The sequence below is a fragment of the Peromyscus californicus genome, unplaced genomic scaffold (assembly GCF_007827085.1).
Source record: "Peromyscus californicus insignis strain IS unplaced genomic scaffold, ASM782708v3 Scaffold_11__1_contigs__length_118956290, whole genome shotgun sequence".
Taxonomy (NCBI): Eukaryota; Metazoa; Chordata; class Mammalia; order Rodentia; family Cricetidae; genus Peromyscus; species Peromyscus californicus.
In genome coordinates this window covers 26,593,449-26,615,176 of record NW_026294402.1, presented here as the reverse complement: position 1 = coordinate 26,615,176, position 21,728 = coordinate 26,593,449, and the positions used below count along the sequence as shown (strand labels likewise).

At 44.3% G+C, this 21,728-nt stretch overlaps 1 protein-coding gene and 1 pseudogene across 4 annotated transcripts in view; both read left to right on the top strand.

The window, feature by feature from the left end:
• Aplp2 (amyloid beta precursor like protein 2) overlaps positions 1 to 21,728 on the top strand; it is a 71,762-nt gene that overhangs the window by 34,067 nt on the left and 15,967 nt on the right. For 2 of the 4 annotated variants that reach the window (XM_052755732.1, XM_052755721.1), the window contains exons 2-9: positions 1,138 to 1,311; positions 2,662 to 2,785; positions 11,855 to 11,967; positions 13,201 to 13,391; positions 15,453 to 15,658; positions 16,646 to 16,813; positions 19,903 to 20,033; positions 21,148 to 21,222. In XM_052755732.1, the coding sequence (XP_052611692.1) occupies positions 1,138 to 1,311; positions 2,662 to 2,785; positions 11,855 to 11,967; positions 13,201 to 13,391; positions 15,453 to 15,658; positions 16,646 to 16,813; positions 19,903 to 20,033; positions 21,148 to 21,222 (1,182 nt within the window). The remainder of the gene's footprint in view (positions 1 to 1,137; positions 1,312 to 2,661; positions 2,786 to 11,854; positions 11,968 to 13,200; positions 13,392 to 15,452; positions 15,659 to 16,645; positions 16,814 to 19,902; positions 20,034 to 21,147; positions 21,223 to 21,728) is intronic. The other 2 variants (XM_052755748.1, XM_052755743.1) reach the window with 1 other exon arrangement.
• On the top strand, positions 1,939 to 2,367 carry LOC128121260 (40S ribosomal protein S21-like; annotated as a pseudogene).

The window sequence follows — 21,728 nt, the reverse complement described above, 5'->3', positions numbered from 1 at the left end:
TACAAAGATCCTTTTAAAATTCTGGCATACTTCCTGGGACAAGAATTAGTTTATATAAAGTACCACAGGCCCACCATCTCAGTCGCTCAGGAAGCTGAGGGAGGAAGAGTTCAGGACAAGCCTGAGTAACCTTGTCTCAAAATAAAAAGTGTCTAGAAGGGGCAGGGCTAGAGTTCAGTGACAGACTGCAGGCCTAGCATGTGTGTGAGACCCTAGATATTTTTTTTTTTTTTTTTTGAGACAGGGTTTCTCTGTGTAGCTTTGGAACCTTTCCTAGAACTCACTCTGTAGCCCAGGGTGGCCTTGAACTCAAAGAGATCTCCCTGCCTCTGCCTCCCAAGTGCTGGGATTAAAGGCATGTGCCACCACCGCCCAGCTTGATTGAGACCCTAGATTGAAAGAGGGCAGAAAGAAAAAGTAAATACCTGAGATTATAAGACACGTTGAAAAAGAGATAACAAATAAACAGAAGTTGATACTGAACCACATCTATTCCTACCAACTGTAGTTTGAGACAGACCAGTAGAGGTGCTGTTAGAGACTGGCCGTCCTTCCTGATATTCAGATATTCTAATTTACAGTAGCTTGACCTGGATCCCAGGAGTCAGTCAGCACAACCTGTTCATATTTAGGGGTAGGTTTCTATATATACAAAATTGAGTTTCCTTTTATTTGTCTTGAAATGCTTAACTTTGAAACTTGAAAGGATTTTAGGTCTATGCAGTTTTTGGTAGTTATTTTAGTATGTTTTTTCCTTCTCCCCAGGGGTGGGTGGCGTTTGAGTGGATGCAAGGACCTTGACACACATGGAGGCCTAAGAACAATGTGCAGGAGTCAGTTCTCTACTTCCACCACATGCGTCCTGGGGATCGAACTCAGGTCTTCACAAGTGCCTTTACCTGTTAAGCCATCTTGGTGATTCTTTTTTTTTCCAGACCACATAGGATTCATACTTCAGCAGCTTCCATCCACCCTTCGGTTCTTTTTCAGCTTTCAGATCTTGAAGCATAACAAACAGAACTGTACTGAGTAGTTTAGCTGTGAGATGTTGATCCTGTATTCACTGTGAAGTGGCTGTGCCTGCCTGTCTGCATACCTTTTGACTAAACCGGAAACCTCTGGTTTGTCTTTTGATAGGCTCTTGCAGCCAATGCTGGGACGGGCTTTGCTGTTGCTGAGCCTCAGATTGCGATGTTTTGTGGAAAGCTGAACATGCATGTGAACATTCAGACTGGGAAATGGGAGCCTGACCCAACAGGTACCAAGAGCTGCCTTGGAACAAAGGAAGAAGTTCTTCAGTACTGCCAGGAGGTAAGAGTGTTGCCAGAAAGTTAGCACCGCTGCTTTTTCTGGGTCAGGGTTGCATGTGCTCCCCTGCCCAAGACCAAAGTACCAAGAACTGGAGCTCCAGCCCCTTTCGTTTCCGAATTTAGATATTGCTGAGGTTTTGCTTATTTGTGTTGTGAGCTCAGTTCTTTGCAGAAGGTTGGTAGGTACCTAGTTCTGTTTTAGGAAGATAGAGAGCAAAGTGTCACGTGTATATTTGTGGTTTTTTGCTTGTTCATAGAAAGCTGCCAGTGTTGTGAGGGATCCTCTAGCTATGAGTCAACTTAACCCTTTGCTTCAGTAACAAAAAAATGAGAGTTTAACTTCTTATGAAGCCTCACATGTAGGACCAGGGGTGAAGTATGGTTTTAATTCCATTAGCAGGTACTTTATAGGCTTGCCTCTATGTTTCACTTCAAGAGCTCAGGAGTGTACACACATCCTGTGTGTGAGCTTGATACCCAGTCAGATTTGTTTGGGTTGAAATCCTGCTGCGTTTGCCTTACATACAGATTTCCCCCCCCCCCCTTTTTTTTTTTTGAGGCAGGGTTTCTCTGTGGAGATTTTGGAGCCTGTCCCGGAACTTACTTTGTAGATCAGGCTGCCCTCGAACTCATAGAGATTCGCCTGCCTCTGCCTCTCTAGTGCTGGAATTAAAGGCGTGCACCACCACTGCCCAGTTCAGATTCCCTTTTTAAATGCAGTCCATGGGAGGAGTCAGAAATACAAGATATCAAAAGAAAGCTAGCCTTTGTCCTTCTGCTCTCACTGGAACTGGAGGGAGCAGATGCTGCCTCCACATGCAGAACAATGCTGGCAAGTTTGTGGACCTGTACATGCTGTGGAAATGCTCAGGAGCAACCACATCATTGGTGCCAAGGGACCCCATGTCCATCCAGATAAATGTGGCTAAGATTGACAAGTCACAGGCAGGTTCAATGATCAGTTTAAAAGTTATGCTGTTAGAAAATACGCAAGTCAGATGATTCTGTTCTCCAATTGGCTAAGGATGATGGCATTGTCTCAAAAAAAAACTTTTGACTAGAGGAAATTGAATAATATCTGTTATAAATAAACAGCAACAAAGGAAAACTAATAGTTGAGTATTTTTTATTTTTGTTGTTAGAACGTAGAATAGTGTAGTTTTTTTGTTGGTTGGTTGGTTGGTTGGTTGGTTTTTCGAGACAGGGTTTCTCTATGTAGCTTTGCGCCTTTCCTGGATCTCGCTCTGTCGACCAGGCTGGCCTCGAACTTGCAGAGCTCTGCCTGGCTCTGCCTCCTGAGTGCTGGGGCTAAAGGCGTGCGCCACCAATTGTTGTTGTTGTTCTTCAACAGATCTATCCAGAGCTGCAGATCACAAATGTGATGGAAGCAAACCAGCCAGTCAGTATTGATGGCTGGTGCCGAAGGGACAGAAAACAGTGCAAGAGTCACATCGTCATTCCGTTCAAGTGTCTTGGTGAGTAGTGTCTTTGGTTGCCTTTTAGAAGTGTTCCTCCCCATCCTGTAAGCTTTATTCTCGGCTCCCAGTAAAGTAGCTCTACATCTGTTAAAATAAAGTTACTGGAGGAATTTCTCCTATGTGTACTTGGTGCCTCGTTGTGTTGTTGGTAGACTTCTCTGAATTTTCTGCCTCTCCCATTGTGAACCTCTTGTCTCTGGAGGATAAGCCTTTTCCAGGACACCAAAGAGAAGCATTACCTGCAAAGCAAGCAGATTGACCCTTAACATTAACCATTTGAAATCAATGCTAAGAAAGATAGTTGAGAACAGCACTAAAGAAAGCAGCCAAGGAAAACTGTTCCCTACAGTTCATCCTGTTCAAATTGGCTGTTAGTCAGATTAGTGGTAGTTCTCGGGAAAGGAAAATGACTCATGGCATGTGGCTAGGTGCCAGGGCCAGATGCTGTGTGGACCTGCCATTCTGAAGTGCTGGGGCTTTACCCAAGTGTTGCCACGTTTTTGCTGGTGCTAACATTTAGTGCCAGCTTGACAGTGTGTTCCTCAGAAACAGGGTTGTTACTTAGTGAATGTAGTCGTCTTAGCCTTTTCTTGCCTGACCTATGTGAATAACTAGTCTGCGAGATTCAAGAACAGATTGGGTCACAGATGCTCATAAGTGTAGAACACTTGTAGTTGGTCCAAAATAGTATTAACACAGGGAAGGGAGACTAACTCTGACACCTGAGGAGTTCTTTAGATCTAATTTGAGCCATCTGCAAAGTTTATTCCTCTCAGCCATGTGGTGGTGGTGCATTCCTTTGAGGCTAGCCTCGTCTACATAGTGAATTCCAGGACAACCAGGGCTACATAGAGAAACTCTGTCTTGAAAAACAAACAAACAAAAAGCAAAAATAGATTTTTCTCCCTCACTTCATTAAAACTTCCCCTTAAGTACAGACATCAGCAAAATGAGTAGGTTGCTTTTTATTAGACTTACATGTAGTGAGAAAGAATGGCCAAGTCAGAGGAAGAACTAGACCAAGAACTGCACAGAGTCTGCAGCAGCTTTAGGTTGCTGTATAGCACTCGCTAGTGGAAGGAAGGACATTGTGTATGCTTAGCCATCTCCTTTCAATCTGAACGTCTTGCAGTGTAATGTGGAGTGTGCTAAAATCTTTGTATGATGTACTTTAAGACGGTGTTCCTTCATTTGGCTCCGAGAAATCTGTCTGTAAAATTCTCAAACGTTAACTGAAACACTTGATGTTGTGTGTTTCCAGTTTCAGCATTTTTTTTTTTTTTTTTTTTTTTTTTTTTTGAGCCGTATAGCCCTTGCTGTCTTGGAACTCTGTGTAGACCAGGTTGACCTAGAATTCAGAGATTAATTAATTAATTCCCAAGTTCTGGGATTAAACACATGTGTCACTACGCTCAGCTTAGTTTGATCATTCTTGAGTCTTTGAACAACCTCCTCTCTTCCTAACACTGTTTCTCATGGTTTCTGTGATTAAAAAGTCAGTCCCATGAGCATCATCTGAGATGAAATGAAAGTGGCAGCGTTCAGTCTGAGTGCATTGTGGCGGTTAGTTGTACAGTGCACAGCATGTGCTAAGGCGGTAGGCCCTGATAGTGAGCTGCTATTGGGCCTAACTGCTTACCTTTAAAGCTTGGGTTTGTTCTGTTAATTGGTCTGGATGTCCTGGAGTTCTTACCTCTTTTTTTTTTTTTTTTTTAAGATTTAACTTTTAATTAGGTATGGGAGTAATGTACACATGAATGTAGGTGCCCTTGGAAGCAGAGGCATTGATTCCCTCTAGAGCTAGAGATGGATGTGATTGTGAGCCACCAGATTTGGAAGCTGGGAACTGAACTCAGGTCTTCTGTAAGAGCGATAGACACTCTTGACCATCTCTCCAACTCACCTCTGTCTTCTTTTTTCTGTTTTATGTGTATGGATGCCCTGCCTGCATGTATGTTTGTGTGTGTGTGTGTGTGTGTGTGTGTGTGTGTGTGTGTGTGTGTGTGTGCGCGCGCGCGCGCGCATATGTGTGCACACCACCTTTGTGGCTGGTTCCTCCTTCAGAGGCCAAAAGAGGACATCAGATTCCCTGGAAATGGAGTTATAGACAGTTGTGAGCCACTGAGTGGGTGCTGAGAATTGAACCTGAGTCCTCTGGAAGAGCTGAGTCTCTTCAAAGACTCTGTCATCTCTCCAGGCCCCTCCCTCTCCATTTTGTTTTGTTGTGGCCATTTCGTGGATTTGAAAGTTGAATGTGTGTTTGGGTCTGTCCACACAGTGCCCTAAGCAGCATAGGGAGGGGCTGCTGTGCCTGTCTGCTGTGAGTGATGTTTGCTTCTTACTGTTTTTGCTAGGTTAAAGAAAAGAATTAGTTTTCTTCCTTTGTTTTTGTTTTGTTAGAGGGTGTATACAGCCCAGGCTGGCCTCAAACTTGTATGTAACCAAGGATGACCTTGAACTTATAATCCTTTGTCTCCAGCTCCTTTGTGCTGGTTATTAGGGGCACATGCCACATACCTGAGTTTTGGGGTTTGTTTGGTTTTTTTTGGTTTGTTTGGTTTTGGTTTTTTTGGGGGGGCAGTATTAGAGACTGAACCTAGGGCTTCTTGCATGCTGAACAAGCATTCTACCAAGTGAGTTAGATCTCCAGTGCCAAGGGCAGTGTCTTGATCACAAATTGAAAGTGAGCTGCTAGCAGGATTGCATCAGGTCCAGTGTTGCACTATCAGTAGGTGTCTGTTCACTGCATCTCGCATCCATGCTGTCAACCAGTGTGACTTGTTTAGATGATATGTGGTATGTTTAATCAGAAGGCACAGTTCAATCTTTTCCTGCCTCAAAATGAACCTTCTGTTTAACTATAAAACATCATAGAGAGACCCAAGTGAGGCAGAATTGCATGAAAAAGTAAAACTTCAGGTGTTTGAGGGATGAGTGTAGTCATATCTGACCTTCTATGGCTTGTGCATCATTATAGGTGTTCCTTTTCAAGTCTTTTAGCCTTTGAATTTACCATAGCCCCCAGATGTTCTCCCTGGTGCCAGAATGGATCCTTGTGCAAGGTTAGTGTTTCTGCAGTGGGAATCTGGAGTTGATTCCATAGAGCCCTGCTGACCTCAGAGATGTCTGCCAGGGGTTTACCAGCCAGACTTGACTATGCTATCTTTCTGCTATAGCCTGCCGAGCCCCATAAATGGTTCTTCCTTGCAGCTAGCAGTACTTCTGCAGTAGATTTATTTACATGTGTAGTGGTGTTGGGGTCTTACCCAAGTGGTAAACAGCCCTTGTTATTCTAAAAGGAATTTCAGCGTCTTGGAAAACCTGGAAGCCTGCCATAGTTTTTCCTGACTGGGCTGAATGAAATGATAAAAAAGGAAAGCTGAGTTGGAAGCAACTCAGAACTGCAGCTTATCAGGGTAGATTTTGTGTATGACTCTTTGTTGGACATCCCAAACAGTTTATTTCTGTGTTTGTACAATGATTTAGGAAATATATGGCCACTATATTATACTAAAAGTGGTTAAATTGAGGACTGTTACAAAGCTAGATACAAACTTTTAAAGTGAGACAGAATTTTCGTGTTTATAAAACTTAACAATGATCTGCTTAGGTAAGTTTTCCCCATAGAGTCTTCTAGCAAATTACTGTAAAAAAGCAAAGTGGAGCAGTGAGGGGATAGAGCTGGTGGTGAAGTTCAGATGCATTTCCTCGAAGTTCGCTGTTTGGAAAGTTAGTTTTTTAATAAAAAGGAGTTTGCAATGGGGTAGGAAGTAAAAATGGTCAATTCCAGTTTCTGGATTCAGTTAGCCATGATGAACATTTTGTTATATAAATGCGAAGTTTCCTTCAGGTTCACATGTATATGCTTAACTCTTTTTTCCTAAACGAGATAAGATTGCCTAGGCTCTTTAAAAATCGAGCTTGGGCTACTTTTAGAGTTACATTTGTCATTGCCCGAGACAGCCTGGCCTTAAGTTAACCAACTTGAAGGGAGTAGGGATGCAGAATAGGTTCTTTGCTTTTGTTTAATGATACTGTTTTGTTTTGTTGAGACAAGTCTCACTGTGTGGCCCTGGCCAGCAACCCACTCACCCCCCACACACACCAGTGCTAGGACTCATGATATATGCTGCCCCAACTAGCATTTGCTTATTAATTTTGAAAGTTTATCATGGTAGAAAATCAATATTAAATACAACTGTATTGCTTATGATAGTATTCTATCATGTATAGATACCATCATTTAATTTCTTCTTGGTGACTGTTTTTATATTAATAACACTGAAACAGATATCTTTGTTCATTTGTTTTATTACTTCCTTAGGGTAAAATTTTTTTTTTTTTTTTTGATTTTTCGAGACAGGGTTTCTCTGTGTAGCTTTGCGCCTTTCCTGGGACTCACTTGGTAGCCCAGGCTGGCCTCGAACTCACAGAGATCCGCCTGGCTCTGCCTCCTGAGTGCTGGGATTAAAGGCGTGCGCCACCACCGCCCGGCTTAGGGTAAAATTTTTAAATTGGAATCACTTAGTTTTTTGTTTTCTTTTTCTTTTTAAGAGCTTAGTTTATAGTAGGTCCCATACCTTTGATCCCAGCATTCAGAAGGCATAGTAAGATAGATTGCTATGAATTTGAGGCCAGCCTGATTTACATAGTTAGTTCTAGGCCAGCCAGGGCTACACAGTGAGGCCCTGTCTCAACCCTCAGACTCAAAATAGGAGTTCAGTGTATTTTCAAATTTAACTTTATTCTGTTCTTTCTTAAAGATTGATTCATTTATTCAATAGCTAAAAAGTGATGGTGTTTAATTTATAATGCCATTTATTTATTTTAAGACTTGGTATTTACAAGAATTTTATTTTAAATTTTAATGTTGAAATATTTCAAGCATCCTGAAAAGTTAAAATGATATTCGTGGACTTGCCGCCCTGTTTAAAAACAGTTCTTTAATGTTTTGCCCTGCGTTCTCTGCCCCGCCCCCATGGATGAGAATGTTGGAAAGTTCAGCCCTTGCTTTGCTTTACTCCCTCCCTGGCAGGTAACTGAAATGAATGATAAACGGCACTGGTGGCGGCGCTGGTGGCGGCGCTGGTTACCGTGTGGAAAGGTCGCGGTCACAACAGAACCCAGTATTAGTTTTAGAGCTTTACTAGGAGGAAGAGGGGTGGGGAGGAGAACCAGGCCTGGGAAAGGAGCACATGCGGTGAGAGGGAAAGATGGTGGGGGAGAGAGAGCAGAACAGAGAGAGGGTGGGATCTGCGTCACCACGCCTACGTGATCACCATCGCACACTGATGACCTAAGACACAAGACCCTCTGCTCAACTCCTGAACTGCACATGTACAGTCAAGCAACTGGAGTAAGGGCAGAATTCTAACAGTGACCACTACCAGGGTATATTTGACATCATTTGGGAGTTTATCCAAGATGTTACATAAGTAGATTAAAGGAATTCTGTTAAGCCTGATACACACACAATACTCTATCATATAGACATTTATGTATGTTTCTTTGTTTTCTATAGAATATACATGAAGTAGTGAAATTGCTGACTTCACTTTTTTCTGATGTTGCAATTATATATAAAAAGGTAGAGGTTATAAATTAAGGTGAATTGACTCTTACTGTATATAGGTTCTTCCTTGCCTAGGTCTTGAGGGTCCTCAAGGAGCAGCATTCTCTTAACTTCACTTGCTGTTCTGCTTTCCTGTCCAGTTGCGTTTAACAGTGTTGTGAAAGCCAGTTGTCATGTGTAACATTGTTTCCATGCAGGGAGACTGCTTACTGCTGAAACTTAGGATAAAGGCACAGGCTCATCCCTCCTCTTTTGCTGTGAAGAGACGCCATGACCACAGCAATTCTTATAAAAGAAAGCATGTAATTGGGGCTGGCTTAACAAACAGTTTCAGAGGTTCAGTCCTTTATCATCATGGTGGAAAGCATGGCAGCACACAGGCAGACATGGTGCTGGAGAGGAACTGAGAGCTTTACAGCTGGATCAACAGGCAGCAGGAAGAAAGAGCCTAGCTTGGACCTTTGAAACCTCAAAGCTCACCTCCAGTGACAGTTCTCCAACAAGGCCACATCTCTTCATCTTTTTCAGTGGTGCTGCTCCCTGATGAGTAAGCATTCAATTGTATGAGCCTGTGGGGGCCATTCTCATCCAAACCCCCGCAGCCCACTTAGTAGATGAGTGACTCCCCTTTTCTTAACTGACAGACCCAGGCATGATGTCAGAACTGGCCGTGGTTCTGCATAGTCTTTCTCCGAGCTAAGCCAGACATCGTTTCTTAGTATACTGTGTCCATGCGTGCGCTCTCTTTTCTTTATTTTTTGAGACAGGGTTTCTGATAGCCCTGGCTATCCCAGAATTCCCTCTGTAGTAAACCAGGCTGGCATGTTAACTCAGAGATCCACCTGCCTCTCTCTCCAGAGTGCTGGGATTAAAGGTGTGTGCCATCACCTACCACGCCTGGCTCACTTTGCTTTCTTTTTGCACTCCCCATACCTAACCTTAGGCTAGCTTGTTTGCTCTCCCATATTCCTACTTGATCTTTGTCCTAGCAAAGAAAGCACACATAGCCCCTCTTTATTTTATTCCACTTAGACCCTGTATGAACATACAGATGAATCAAAATCACCTGGAAATCAAGTTACTGAGGCCACCCTTACATGGCCTAATCAGAACCTCTGGGCAGTAATTCAGTTACATATTCATTTTCTCATTCTCTCTCTCTCTCTCTCTCTCTCTCTCTCTCTCTCTCTCTCTCTCTCTCTCTCTCTCTCATGGAAAATTAATAAACATCTAAATATTTGAATTAGTAATAATATTAATCTTCACATCTATCTTTTTCCCATCTGTGTAACAGTCAGTGCAGGAGTCCCCATCACTATCTGGAAGCAAGCCAGACTTCCTTCCATCCCTCCAAAGTTGAGACCTAAAGAGAAAAGAATTAGCAGTGAACATCTCTACCCTTTGCCTAGATTTTTTAAATTTTTTCCTGACTTCTCCTAGCCCCTCAGCACCTCCCACATACAGTTTTGTGTTTTCAAAGGGTTTCTCTGTGTAGCCTTGACTGTCCTACAACTAGCTTTGTAGATCAGGCTGACTTGGAACTCAGAGATCTGCCTGCCTCTGCCTCCTGAGTGCTAGGACGAAAGGGTTGGGTCACCACTGCCTGGCCCACATATACTCTTGATTGCTAAACCGTTTGAAAGTAAGTTGGGACATTGAAACAGCTCACTTCTAAATAACTTAAGCTTGCTTTTGAAAGCAGGAGCAGTCTACTGTATAATGAGATAATACAGTCACCACACTTTAAGAAATTTCCTAAATGTTCAAATAATCTCCTTTTTAAGTTTCCTTTTTTAGTTGTTTGTTTTTTGTTTTTGAGGCAGGGTTTCTCTGTGTAACCCTGGTTGTCCTGGAACTCGTTCTGTAGATAAGACTGGCTTCAAACTCACAGAGATTCTCCTGCCTCTGCTTCCCCAGTGCTGTGATTAAAAGCATGTGCTACCACTGCCTGGCTATAGTTTCCTTTAACAAAAGAATCACACATTATATTTGAGCCAGGGGAGTTTCTCATCTTCAATGACAATAATATATTTTGAGTCCAGACCATTTGTATAATGTCTTCGTTAGGGTTTCTATTGCTGTGAAGAGACACCATAACCATGGTAACTTTTTTTTTTTTAAGATTTATTAATTTATTATGTATACAGTATTCTGCCTGCATGTGTCCCTGCAGGCCAGAAGAGGGCACCAGATCTCATTACAAGTGGTTGTGAGCCACCATGTGGTTGCTGGGAATTGAACTCAGGACCTCAGGAAGAGCAGTTGGTGCTCTTAACCACTGAGCCATCTCTCCAGCCCCCATGGTAACTCTTATAAAGGAAAACATTTAATTGGGGCTGACGCACAGTTCAGAGGTTTAGTCCACTATCGTCATGGTGGGAAGCATGGAAGCATGCAGGCAGATATGGTGCTGGAGATGTACTTGAGAGCTCTACTCTAGATCAGCAGACAGCAGGAAGAGAGTGAGACACTGGGCCTGGCTTGAGCATCTGAGACCTCAAACACCACCCCCAGTGACATACTTCCTCCAGCAAGGCTACACATACTTCAACAAGGCCACACCTCTTTTTTTTTTTTTTTTTGGTTTTTCGAGACAGGGTTTCTCTGTGTAGCTTTGCGCCTTTCCTGGAACTCACTTGGTAGCCCAGGCTGGCCTCGAACTCACAGAGATCCGCCTGCCTCTGCCTCCTGAGTGCTGGGATTAAAGGCGGGTGCTACCACCGCCCGGCAAGGCCACACCTCTTAATAGCGCCACTCCCTATGACCCTATGGGGGACATTTTCATTCAAACCACCACATTTAATAAAGCATTCCTAAGGGCTGGAGAGATGGTTCACTCAGCAGTTAAGAACACTTGCTTTTGGTAGAAGACCAGAGTTTGGTTCCCAGTACCCAACTCAAAACTGCCTGTAACTCTAGTTCCAGGGGGTTCCCTACATACCTGTGCATATGCACATACTCAGTAACAACATATATTACAGATTTCTAAAAACCCTTTGAAATGTAGAATATCTCTGAATTTGGATTTGTTTTTTTAGGATTACATTCCATTAATTTTGGCAGAAATACTGTAGGTGATACTGATATACTCTTAGGACAAGATGTCAGCTTGCCTATAATTGGAACATTATCTTGGTGACCAGGTTTTGGCAGTTTCCCATTGTAAAGGTTCCTTTCTCTTTGGTGATTAATCACTCACTTCAAATTTTACCTGCATCACTTGTTCTAAGTAGTTATATGTGTACTTGGGGTGATCGTGGAGGACAGTCCTGCTTAAATCTCCCCTGAAAGGTATTACTGTAGTTCCTGCACAGGATTGTAGCCCGGAAATGTTACTGGCGGAGTCCCTGGTGTGATGGGGAGTTCTTCTGGTACCCACATGTGTTTATATATGCCTGGCTGTGCACACCTTATTAGGAAGATCTGCACTGAAGACTGTTTGTGCCCTGAATCACAACCAGATTTGCTTCTGACAAAGGCTTTTTTCCCCCCAGTGGGTGAGTTTGTTAGTGATGTTCTGCTGGTTCCAGAAAACTGCCAGTTTTTCCACCAAGAGCGGATGGAGGTGTGTGAGAAGCACCAGCGTTGGCACACCGTAGTCAAGGAGGTAAGAACACATGTGGAACAGGCAGTTGCCATTCCTCAGAAGAGATAGCTTTTCTGTTCACCCATATCATGTTTTTCAGTTACTTTTGTCTTTTTTTAAAACAGATTCTTGCTATGTAGCTCCTGCTGGCCTGGTACTGGATAAATATAGCTCAGGCTGACTTGGAACTCATCATAATCCTTCAACCTTAGCCCCCCTCATACTGGAATTCAGAATGGGATATACTGCCACATCTGGGTATTTCTGTGTTAAATTAAAATACCTAGAACAAGGCTCAGTGGGTATAAGTGCTTCCTGCCCTCCTGGGTTTGGTTCCCAGCATCCACATCAAGTGACTCACAACCACCTGTAACACCAGGTCCCTGGGATCTGATGGCCTTATCTAGGCTCCACAATCACCTGCATATATGGGACAAACACATAAGTAAAAATAATTTAAAAAAACACTTAGGAGAAGAATAGATGTTTTTGTGCAGAGGTACAGCATGAGCAAGCCTGTTCCTAGAGTTTAAACTGTCAGTGAGCCAAGGAGATAAACTGGTAGCAGAGCTCTTATGTAGCATGTTTGAAGCCTTGGGTTTCACTTATTCCTCACACTGCCAAACAAGGAACAAATACTTTAGTGGTATTTCCTCCTTCATTTGGGCCATGATATAGCTTAGTTAAAGAGCAGTTGTCTAGCTTGTGCAAGCCACAGAATGGGATGGGGGGTGTTAAAAGACAGTTGATAATGTGTGCTGTCAGCAGGGCTCCCAGGAAGGCATCCTGGCCTCTAAGGCCAGTGCAGAACTAGCCAACTCTAGACAGCCTAGGTGTGTGCGTGCACACAAACACAGCGAGGCAAGCTTGGGTGCCATTTCCTTCTTCTGGTAAGGAGGTACCCTTTCTTGCTCTGATTGTCCTCCAGTCATTTTGTCTTTGGTCAGATTCTCAAGTAGTGGCTATCCCAGGAGTAATGGCATTGGACAGATTTAACTGTTGTTAATTCCTGAAACTTTAAATTGTTCCTTCCATCTTAAGTTTGGTCTTTCAGTTTTTGGCTCACATGAGGTTATACATTAAGTAAAAAGTTTCCTTAAAATAATAGCATGATAACTTCTTTATAAAACAGTTACTGTGTCCAGAAGAGAATGCATTACCACCTAGTGTTTTGATGAGAGTTTCTTTTAGGTGAAGCTAGGGATCCAGGGAGCTTATGGAAATATCCTGATACGGTCTGTGGGTTTCTTGTAGGCGTGTCTGACTGAGGGGATGACCTTATATAGCTACGGCATGCTGCTACCCTGTGGGGTAGACCAGTTCCACGGTACCGAGTATGTGTGCTGCCCTCAGACAAAGATTGTTGACTCTGACTCTACTATGTCCAAAGAAGAGGAGGAAGAGGAGGAGGAGGAGGAAGAGGAAGACTATGATCTTGATAAAAGGTAAACTGTTGTTTAGAGTGTTGAACTCGTTTTTCCTGATTTTGTTTGATTGGGGGCTATGGGGTCCCCTTTTTCCTCACGGTCTGTTGGCCACCAGTCCAAGGGGACAAAGGGGCAGAAGTGGCGACAGAGAGCTTTGTGTACGGCCTGTGAGCACAGTGGAAATAGCCTTCCTGGAGACAGTGCAGCTGTATTCCAGAGTGAAGGGAGATATAAAGGATGGGGACAGTGGCAGGGGCATCATCTAATGTGCATTAAACAGCACGGTCCTGTCTAAAGCTCCTAGTGCAATGTCTGAGTTATCCTATGTGGAAGCACGGTCCTGTCTAAAGCTCCTAGTGCAATGTCTAATTACCATGGGCAGCAAGGGGAAAGCTTCCGCAGGGAACTGTGTCAAGGGTCACACTAGAGATAAGTCGGGCATCCAGGCCTATAGACATTCTCCAAATAATTCGGATAGAGAATGGAAAGCCCCCATCGGGGGAGAAGGGTGGTCTTCCATGTTGCTGAGCTCAGAGAGAGCTGCCAGGCCACGGTAGACTGCAACCTCTGACTGTCAGGGCCTCCCAATAGGGGGTGAGGGTAAGTGTATGTTTGTGAGGTGGGGGGGGGGGGGTCTATGTAGCCCTAGCTGGCCTTGAATTCCTTACACAGACCAGGCTGGCCTTGAGCTGGAGATCTGCCTGCCTCTGCCTCCAGAGTTCTAGGATTAAAGTTCTGTGACACCATGACTGGCCTGTTTTTTTGCCCTTCTGTAAAAGTGGCTGTTGGTCCCTCATTGCTGGATAAGATAAGGTTAGTGTCTTAGTTGGATTTCTGTTGCTGTGATAAAACACTAACCAAAACCAGCTTGGTGAAGAAAGGCTTTATTTCACTGTACAGCTTCTCAGTCCTTCATGAAGGGAAGTCAGGAACCTGAAGGCAGGAATTAAAGCAAAGACCATGAAGGAGTACTGCATACTGGCTTGCTCAGTTTGCTTCGTTATGTACCCATGTCCACCTGTCTAGGGTGACACCACCCACAGTGGACAAGGCCCTTCCAAATCAATCATTAATCAAGAAAATGCCTTGCAGACTTGCCTATAGGCATTCTGGCTGGGAGGCATTTTATCAAATAAGGTTTCTCCTCCCAGATAGCTGGCTTATGTCAGGTTGACAAAACAAAAATCCCAACAACCAGGACAGTGGGCATCCCCTTGTGCCCTTGTGCTAAATTTCATCCCATTTGCTTCTTATTTTAGTCATAACCTGAATATATGAAAACCTGTGGCTTTTGTCTTTGGACTATATCATCATCATTATCATCATCATCATCATTATTACTATTATTGAGACAAGGTTCTTTGGGTAGCCCTGATTGTCCTAGAACTTGCTCTGTAGATCAGGCTGGCCTTGAACTCAAGTTCCGACTGCCTCTGCCTCCCAAGTGCTGAGATAAAAGGCATGTCCCGCCGGGCGGTGGTGGCGCACGCCTTTAGTCCCAGCACTCGGGAGGCAGAGCCAGGCGGATCTCTGTGAGTTCGAGGCCAGCCTGGGCTACCAAGTGAGTCCCAGGAAAGGCGCAAAGCTACACAGAGAAACCCTGTCTCGAAAAACCGGAAAAAAAAAAAAAAAAAAAGCATGTGCTACCATCACCACCCAGCCACATTATTTTTTTAAGATTTACCTTATTTTTTTACGTGTATGAGTATTTTGCCTGCACACATGTATGTGCACCACTGTGTGCCTGGTGCTCTTGGAAGCTTGAAGAGGGCCACTGAATCTCCTCGGACTGTAGAGATAGATGGTGTGAATCTCCATGTAGGTGCTGGGAATTGAACCCAGGTCCTCTGCAAGAGCAACAAGAACCGATGAACCATCTCCAGCCCCTGGACCACATTATTTTCCATAGGTTAATGCAATCTGTATTCACTAACTTCCCTTTTGCCAGTAAAGCTGGCCTGAGGGCTGTGAGATGAACTTATTTCCTGTCTCTATTTTTGTGTTTCAGAATAGGGAAGGGAATCGTGCTTTGTGTTTAGAAATTGCTACTAACCTTCCTTTTTGGCTTATGGCCTCTAGTGAATTTCCTACTGAAGCAGATTTGGAAGACTTCACAGAAGCAGCTGCGGATGAGGAGGATGAGGAAGAGGAGGAAGGGGAAGTGGTGGAAGACCGTGATTACTACTATGACTCTTTTAAAGGAGACGACTACAATGAGGAGAGCCCAACTGAACCCAGCAGCGATGGCACTATTTCAGACAAGGACATTGCTCACGATGTGAAAGGTAACTCAGTCTAAAGCTGTAAGATCCACATGGTTCTTTACTTGGACGTTGTGGTGGTCTCGTCACTCACCGTGGGTAAGTCTCAAGGCAAAGCAGCGTCTGCACCATCAGGAAGGCAGTTTTCTCTAGTGTGGTAGTGGAACTGACAGCAGGTGCAGCTGGGTAGGCCCAGCGGAGAGCCAGAATGGAACCAGAAAGCAGAATTTGGCATTACAGGCTCTAATTAGAGAGAAAGAAGCAGCGACTCTCAGGATTCTTCCACAGCCTGCTTAAAATGTGCTGTCGTCCAGGGGCTGCTCCACTCGGGTGCTGCTCAAGAACCGGCTCTCTAGAAGGGAATGACTTGCTTGGTTTTTCTTTCCCCATGTGTGTTCCTGTCTGTAGACTACCCGACCCTTCTGGTCAGGCATTTGTAGTGGGTAGGATAAAACTGAACGAGAAAAGGCCATGATGGTTCCAGAGCCATTACATAGAATCACTGCTGGTTGTGTGTTTGAAACCATGTAAGATCTGAAGAATTAGGCTGGAGGAAAGTACTTGTCTAGTAGTGTGCGATTTACTTTGGAGATTGTGACAGTGGAAACACTGATCCTTTCAAGTGCTTCAGTCCCTGCTGCAGGAATTACCACTTCAAATGGCCTTTCGCTCACGCTGACTCCTTTGATCCTAGGAGCTCTCAGAGCAAACAAAGCAGGCACCTGTCACCACTGCACAGATCAGAAGTGGGAGGCTCCCAAGCAGATCCTTTCTATCAGCCTGTGGTGTTAATCTAGACTCAATGCAAAAGACCAGAAAAGTCAAATTATCTTTCTCCCTAAATGTCTTCATCCCATGAAGGTGATTCTGTCTGCCTGGATTGGTGAGTGAGGCTAGTCAGGACTTTTTAGGCCAGTTGTGGTTCCCACCTTGCCCCGGCTGGCCTGTAGCACTGTGAAGCATTTGAAGCACTGCCTCTGCCCTGCTGACACTCTGACCATTTTCACACAGCTGTCTGCTCCCAGGAGGCGATGACGGGGCCCTGCCGGGCTGTGATGCCTCGTTGGTACTTCGACCTCTCCAAGGGAAAGTGCGTACGCTTTATATATGGCGGCTGCGGCGGCAACAGGAACAATTTTGAGTCTGAGGATTATTGTATGGCTGTGTGTAAAGCGATGAGTAAGTCCCGCCTTGTGTTGGCCCTGCACAGCAGTGCCATCCTGTCCCGCCTTCTGTCTCCTGCCGTCCTTGTGACTGCATCTGTCATGTTTATGCCGACTCAGGTGTCTGCTGTCAGTCGTTCCCCATCTTTGTGCTTTCTAGACCAAGGCTTTGTGTCCTGCTGGCAGTTGTGAGCTCAGCTTTTGGTGTCCTGTGCTCCCTGTGTGTCCACTGATGGTTGGTAGTGGTAGTATGCCCACCCTGGTGCAGTGGGTGGCACAGCCAGGCCTTGTTGGTTCTCATGGACGTAGAGTTCGTAGGCTGTGGGAGTGGGGGTTCGTGTCAGTAGGAAGGCAGCTGTGTCCTCTGGTCATCTGTTGTTGTTGAAAGGGACCCTAGAGCAATTGCATGGTAGCACTGAGGGCTGCTCAGTCATGTGCCTTAGGCCTCGCCTCTTGTTCTGACTCTGACCAAACCTGCTGCTGACCCCTATGCTGCATGCTGCCTGTTAGGACCCCCCCACCCTCCAAAGGACTGACAACAGGAATACTTACGGGATTCCAGAGTATTAAAATACCTCCTTTGTGCACTCTAGTGCACAAAGAGAGTTGTGCCCCAACCCTCTTGACTCCGCTTTGCTAGTATTGTGGCCACATGGGTTTTGCAGGGCTCTAGGAAGTGTGCACTTCTGATTGTGTGTAGCTTTGGTTTCAGAGGAAGGGCAGTGCTTCAGTTGAGTTGGCTTATGTTAAACAGGGCAAATTTTTCTTCTTTCCTAGTTAGTACTTTCTTTAAGATCCTGTCTTGTAGTGTTAATTTATGTGCCAGGAGAATCCTCAGACCAGGCAGTTTCCCTTGGCTCCTGCTCTGGAACTCATCATGCTGCCTGTCTCTGGTGTTTGCTGGAGCCTCTGATAGTTTTTCATTTGGATATCTTCACAGACTTTCTTCTTCCTCTTCCCAAAGATGTTTAAGATCTTAATGTATTGTGGTGTGCTTTTATTGCTTCCATCCCAGCTACACTGGGGAAAGAAGACTACTTTTATTTAATAGTCCTGAAAACGTTAAAAAAAAAAAATGAGCCATGGGAACTTCCATCCACAAATTTATTTAGAAAAGATTTAGAGATAAGAATTCTTGTGACGATTACTGCTTTTGAAAAGAACTCAGCTAAGAATGTACAAACCTTGTTTTAGGCTAATGCTTACGGAGCTGAGGCCCTTTGATGATCTCACTGAATGTGGAGATACTCTGTGTCCCCAAAGCTCAGACAGTGCTTTGTCACAAGGTAAAGTTTCCTGTGCATCAGGAGAGCTCTGCTGAGGAGAAGCAGTGGTGTATGTACTTCGAGCTGGAGAGCCTTGAAGACCTATAGGTAGCAGCTTTTCTGTGATCACATTGTGTCTCTTAAGGAGGCTGAGGTGAGTGGGTAGGCTGAGCCTGTCATGATTCTCACCTGTACTTCATGTCTCTAGAAGGAGGTCTCCAAAGTGCTGTGCTTTTCGTTTTTAGTTTTGAGGTGTGTTTAGGTTCACTGTTTGCATTCTCCCAGCCCAGAGATTGGAACCATTCACACCGAATGGAAGCCTTTTTTTTCTTTTTCTGAAACGGGGTTTCTCTGTGTAGCTTTGGCTGTCCTGAAACTCCCACGTGGGCCTCGAACTCAGAGATCCACCTACCTCCGCCTCCCAAGAGCTGGGATTAAAGACGTGTGCCACCATGGCCAGGCTGAAAGCCTTTATACTTCTGATGTGTGTTGCTGATGACTGTGTATAGAGTGGTAAAAATAGATTTGAAATTCTTCACTGAACTTTGAATAAACACTAGAGGAATATGATTTACTAATTAGGAAACATACTGGGACTAGAGAGACGGCTCAGCAGTTAAGAGCACAGACTGCTGTTCTAGAGGACCTGGGTTCAATTCCCAGCACCCACATGGCAGCTCACAGCTGTCTGTAAGTCCAAGATCCGACACCCTCACACACATATACAGGCAAAACACCATTAAAAAAGAATAAATAAATTAAGATAAATAAGAATTCACCAAAAAAATTAAAAAAAAATACTGTAATTTATTTCATTTGAACGTAAGATACTGAGATCCTTTTTCAAATTACAGAGACAAAGTATTGCAAGGTTACAGCTATAAGGCTGACTAAATTAAAAGGGGGCAGGGGAGTGGCTTCTGATGAAGTTTGTGGAATGGCTGGCTGATTTCTAGCCTTTTTTTTTTTTAAGCAGTTTCACCCTTATTCACCCTTATTCTATGGGTTAAAACTATGCATTACAACAAAGTGAATTTGCCCACCAGTCCTTTATGCACTTGCCTTGGGGGCCATAACAGCTCATGCTTAAGCAGCAGTGGGGTAAGAGATTTCTGTTTTACTGGATCTGTGCTCTGGAGGACACCTGGAAGCATCCTCAGTCATTGTCATGAATCAAATAAGACCAAAGCATCTTCCCATCAGTAGAGAGTGTCCTCATCAAATAAATTTAGTTTAACCTTCATTAGCCTTGTTACTGGACAGAGGCCTCAGAGTCCTTCAGAACTAGAGTGGTTTGGACTTTCTCCACCAGCCGATATGTAAAGAATGCACACTTGAACCAGTTTCTCCAAATTAAGGCCCAAAGATTGCCATAGAAAAGACAAGAAACTGTTCCTTAAAAGTGGAGACCTTTGTGGAAATGTCTCCATGAGGTCTAATTTCAGCTCTGGTTTCCATTTAGATACCATTAGCAATAAACAGTAGGGTGGCATGTTTTAGGTGTCAAGCTCTGAAGGGAAGATTGTAGAAGCAGGTATCTCTCTCTCTCTTTTTTTTTTTCTTTGTCCTTCAGTCCTAGGTAAAATGCCTTGTGGGTGCTGAAGATGCTAGCTAGGGCTTTGGGCTGCCAATAAATTGCTGTGTTAACATGGACTGACATGGTTAGTGACTAGGATGCCAAGAAGGTTGCCCATCGCAGTCTAGCAGTGGGGTCTTGGCAGGCGGCAGCACCCTGCACTTTCTAGCAAAGCCACAAGACTAATCGAGTCCATCCTGTGGGTCCTGCGCTTTATTATCTGCCTGACTCCCCAAGACAACTCCCTCTGTGACTTTGTTTCAGTTCCCCCAACTCCCCTGCCAACCAATGATGTTGATGTGTATTTTGAGACCTCAGCGGATGATAATGAGCACGCCCGCTTCCAGAAGGCTAAGGAACAACTGGAAATTCGGCATCGCAATCGAATGGATAGGGTAATGGTGCTTGTATTGTTTTTGGTTTGTGCTAGGGATTGGGTCAGGACCTGATACACACTAGGCAACTAGTCTGCAAGGCAGGATTTTATAGTTGAAGAGAAGGACATTGCTGGCTAAAATGCCATGAGGTTCTGGGGAGCTACCTCTAGTGGATGAACCCCTTTTCTCCGCCTCCTCTCTCATGTTATGAAATTACTTTCAGTGGTGTCGCAGACACTTCTGAACATGTCCTGTACTGGTACTTGCTTGTTATTCTTTTGCTCTTGCTGACTTTAAATTTTTATTTTTAAAAATTCAATTTTTTGTCACTGTCGAAATGAAGACTTGGGTTATGAAATTGTAAAAGTAGATTAGATGAAGTAAAACAGTTATTAATACTTTCTAGTTGCAGAGGGAAGATTCTAAAGTCTCAGGAATGTTTATTTACTTGGAAGCATTCTAAAAGTTAAAGCAGGGAGATCCTTAGTACATCCTCCTCAGGGTCACGCATAGTCTAACCTAGGTTGGCCTTGCCTGGAGGCTTTGGATGTGACTCAGTTCAGAGAGTGCTTGCCTAGCATGCTTAAAGCCCTGGGCCCAGTCCCCAGCACCATACAAAACAGGGTAGAGGGACACACCTGTTACCCAGCCCTTGAAGGAGGCAGCAGGGAGGCCAAAACTGAAGGTCATCCATGGCTGCACCTGCCGCCTGGGGCCAGCTTGAGCTGCATAAGACTGTCTCAGAACAGCAATAACAGGAGGGATTGGGATGGGCTTGTGCTCCACTCTCGTGTCTTATACACTGGACTTACTCTTAGCAAAATGCTCATTATCTTATATTGACATCAGTTCTGATAACATTCGGTATTAATTTTAGTTTTTAATGAAGGGGAAATAAACATAAGAGTAACTTGCCCAAGGTATATAACAGAGAGGTCGTGGAATTGAGGTTAGGTCTGGGGATGACCAAGGCCTAGACATTTCTGAGTAACAGTCTGATCTCAGGGATCATATGATGTGGTTTCTTTTTGCACAATTTCCGGAGTTGGATTCAGTGCCCATCAGTATTTTTAGAAAATGGGGAAGTTGTTTCAGAGGCTTATTCTCTGAGTGTTTTTGATCTTTGTTCTAGGTAAAGAAGGAATGGGAAGAGGCAGAGCTTCAAGCCAAGAACCTCCCCAAAGCAGAGAGACAGACCCTCATTCAGGTAGGATGCTTTCTCTGGACAAGGCGACAGAGGGTCCAGTGTGACCTGCTGCAAATACAGGCAGGCCAAACTCCCAGTGAATTTGAATTTAGCACCTCCTTCTAGTCAAGGACTTAAGTTACAAGGAAGTTGTGTCTCTCTTCCTCTCTCTTCTCCCTCCCTCTTTTCCCTCCCGCTCTCTTCTCCCTTCCCTCCCCCCTCCCTCTCTTCCTCCCTCTTCTCCTTCTCCTTCCTTTCTCCTGTCTTTCCCATTGAGTTTTCGCCAGTAGTGTTGCTTGCCTGTGGTAGAAAGAAACCAAACCCTCTCCCAGAGCACACCTAATTTGTGCAGGAAGTAACCTTGGCTTAGTTGTTGCTTAATTCTGCTTTCCTGGCAAAAGCCCTCTGTCATCTTGTTCATGGGCTGTGACTTGTTTTTCAACACTACTGGATTAAAAAGAAACTGACAGACTCATTGACAAGCCGAAAGGCAAAAAACACGGCTCTTGAATGCAAGTTTATCCCTG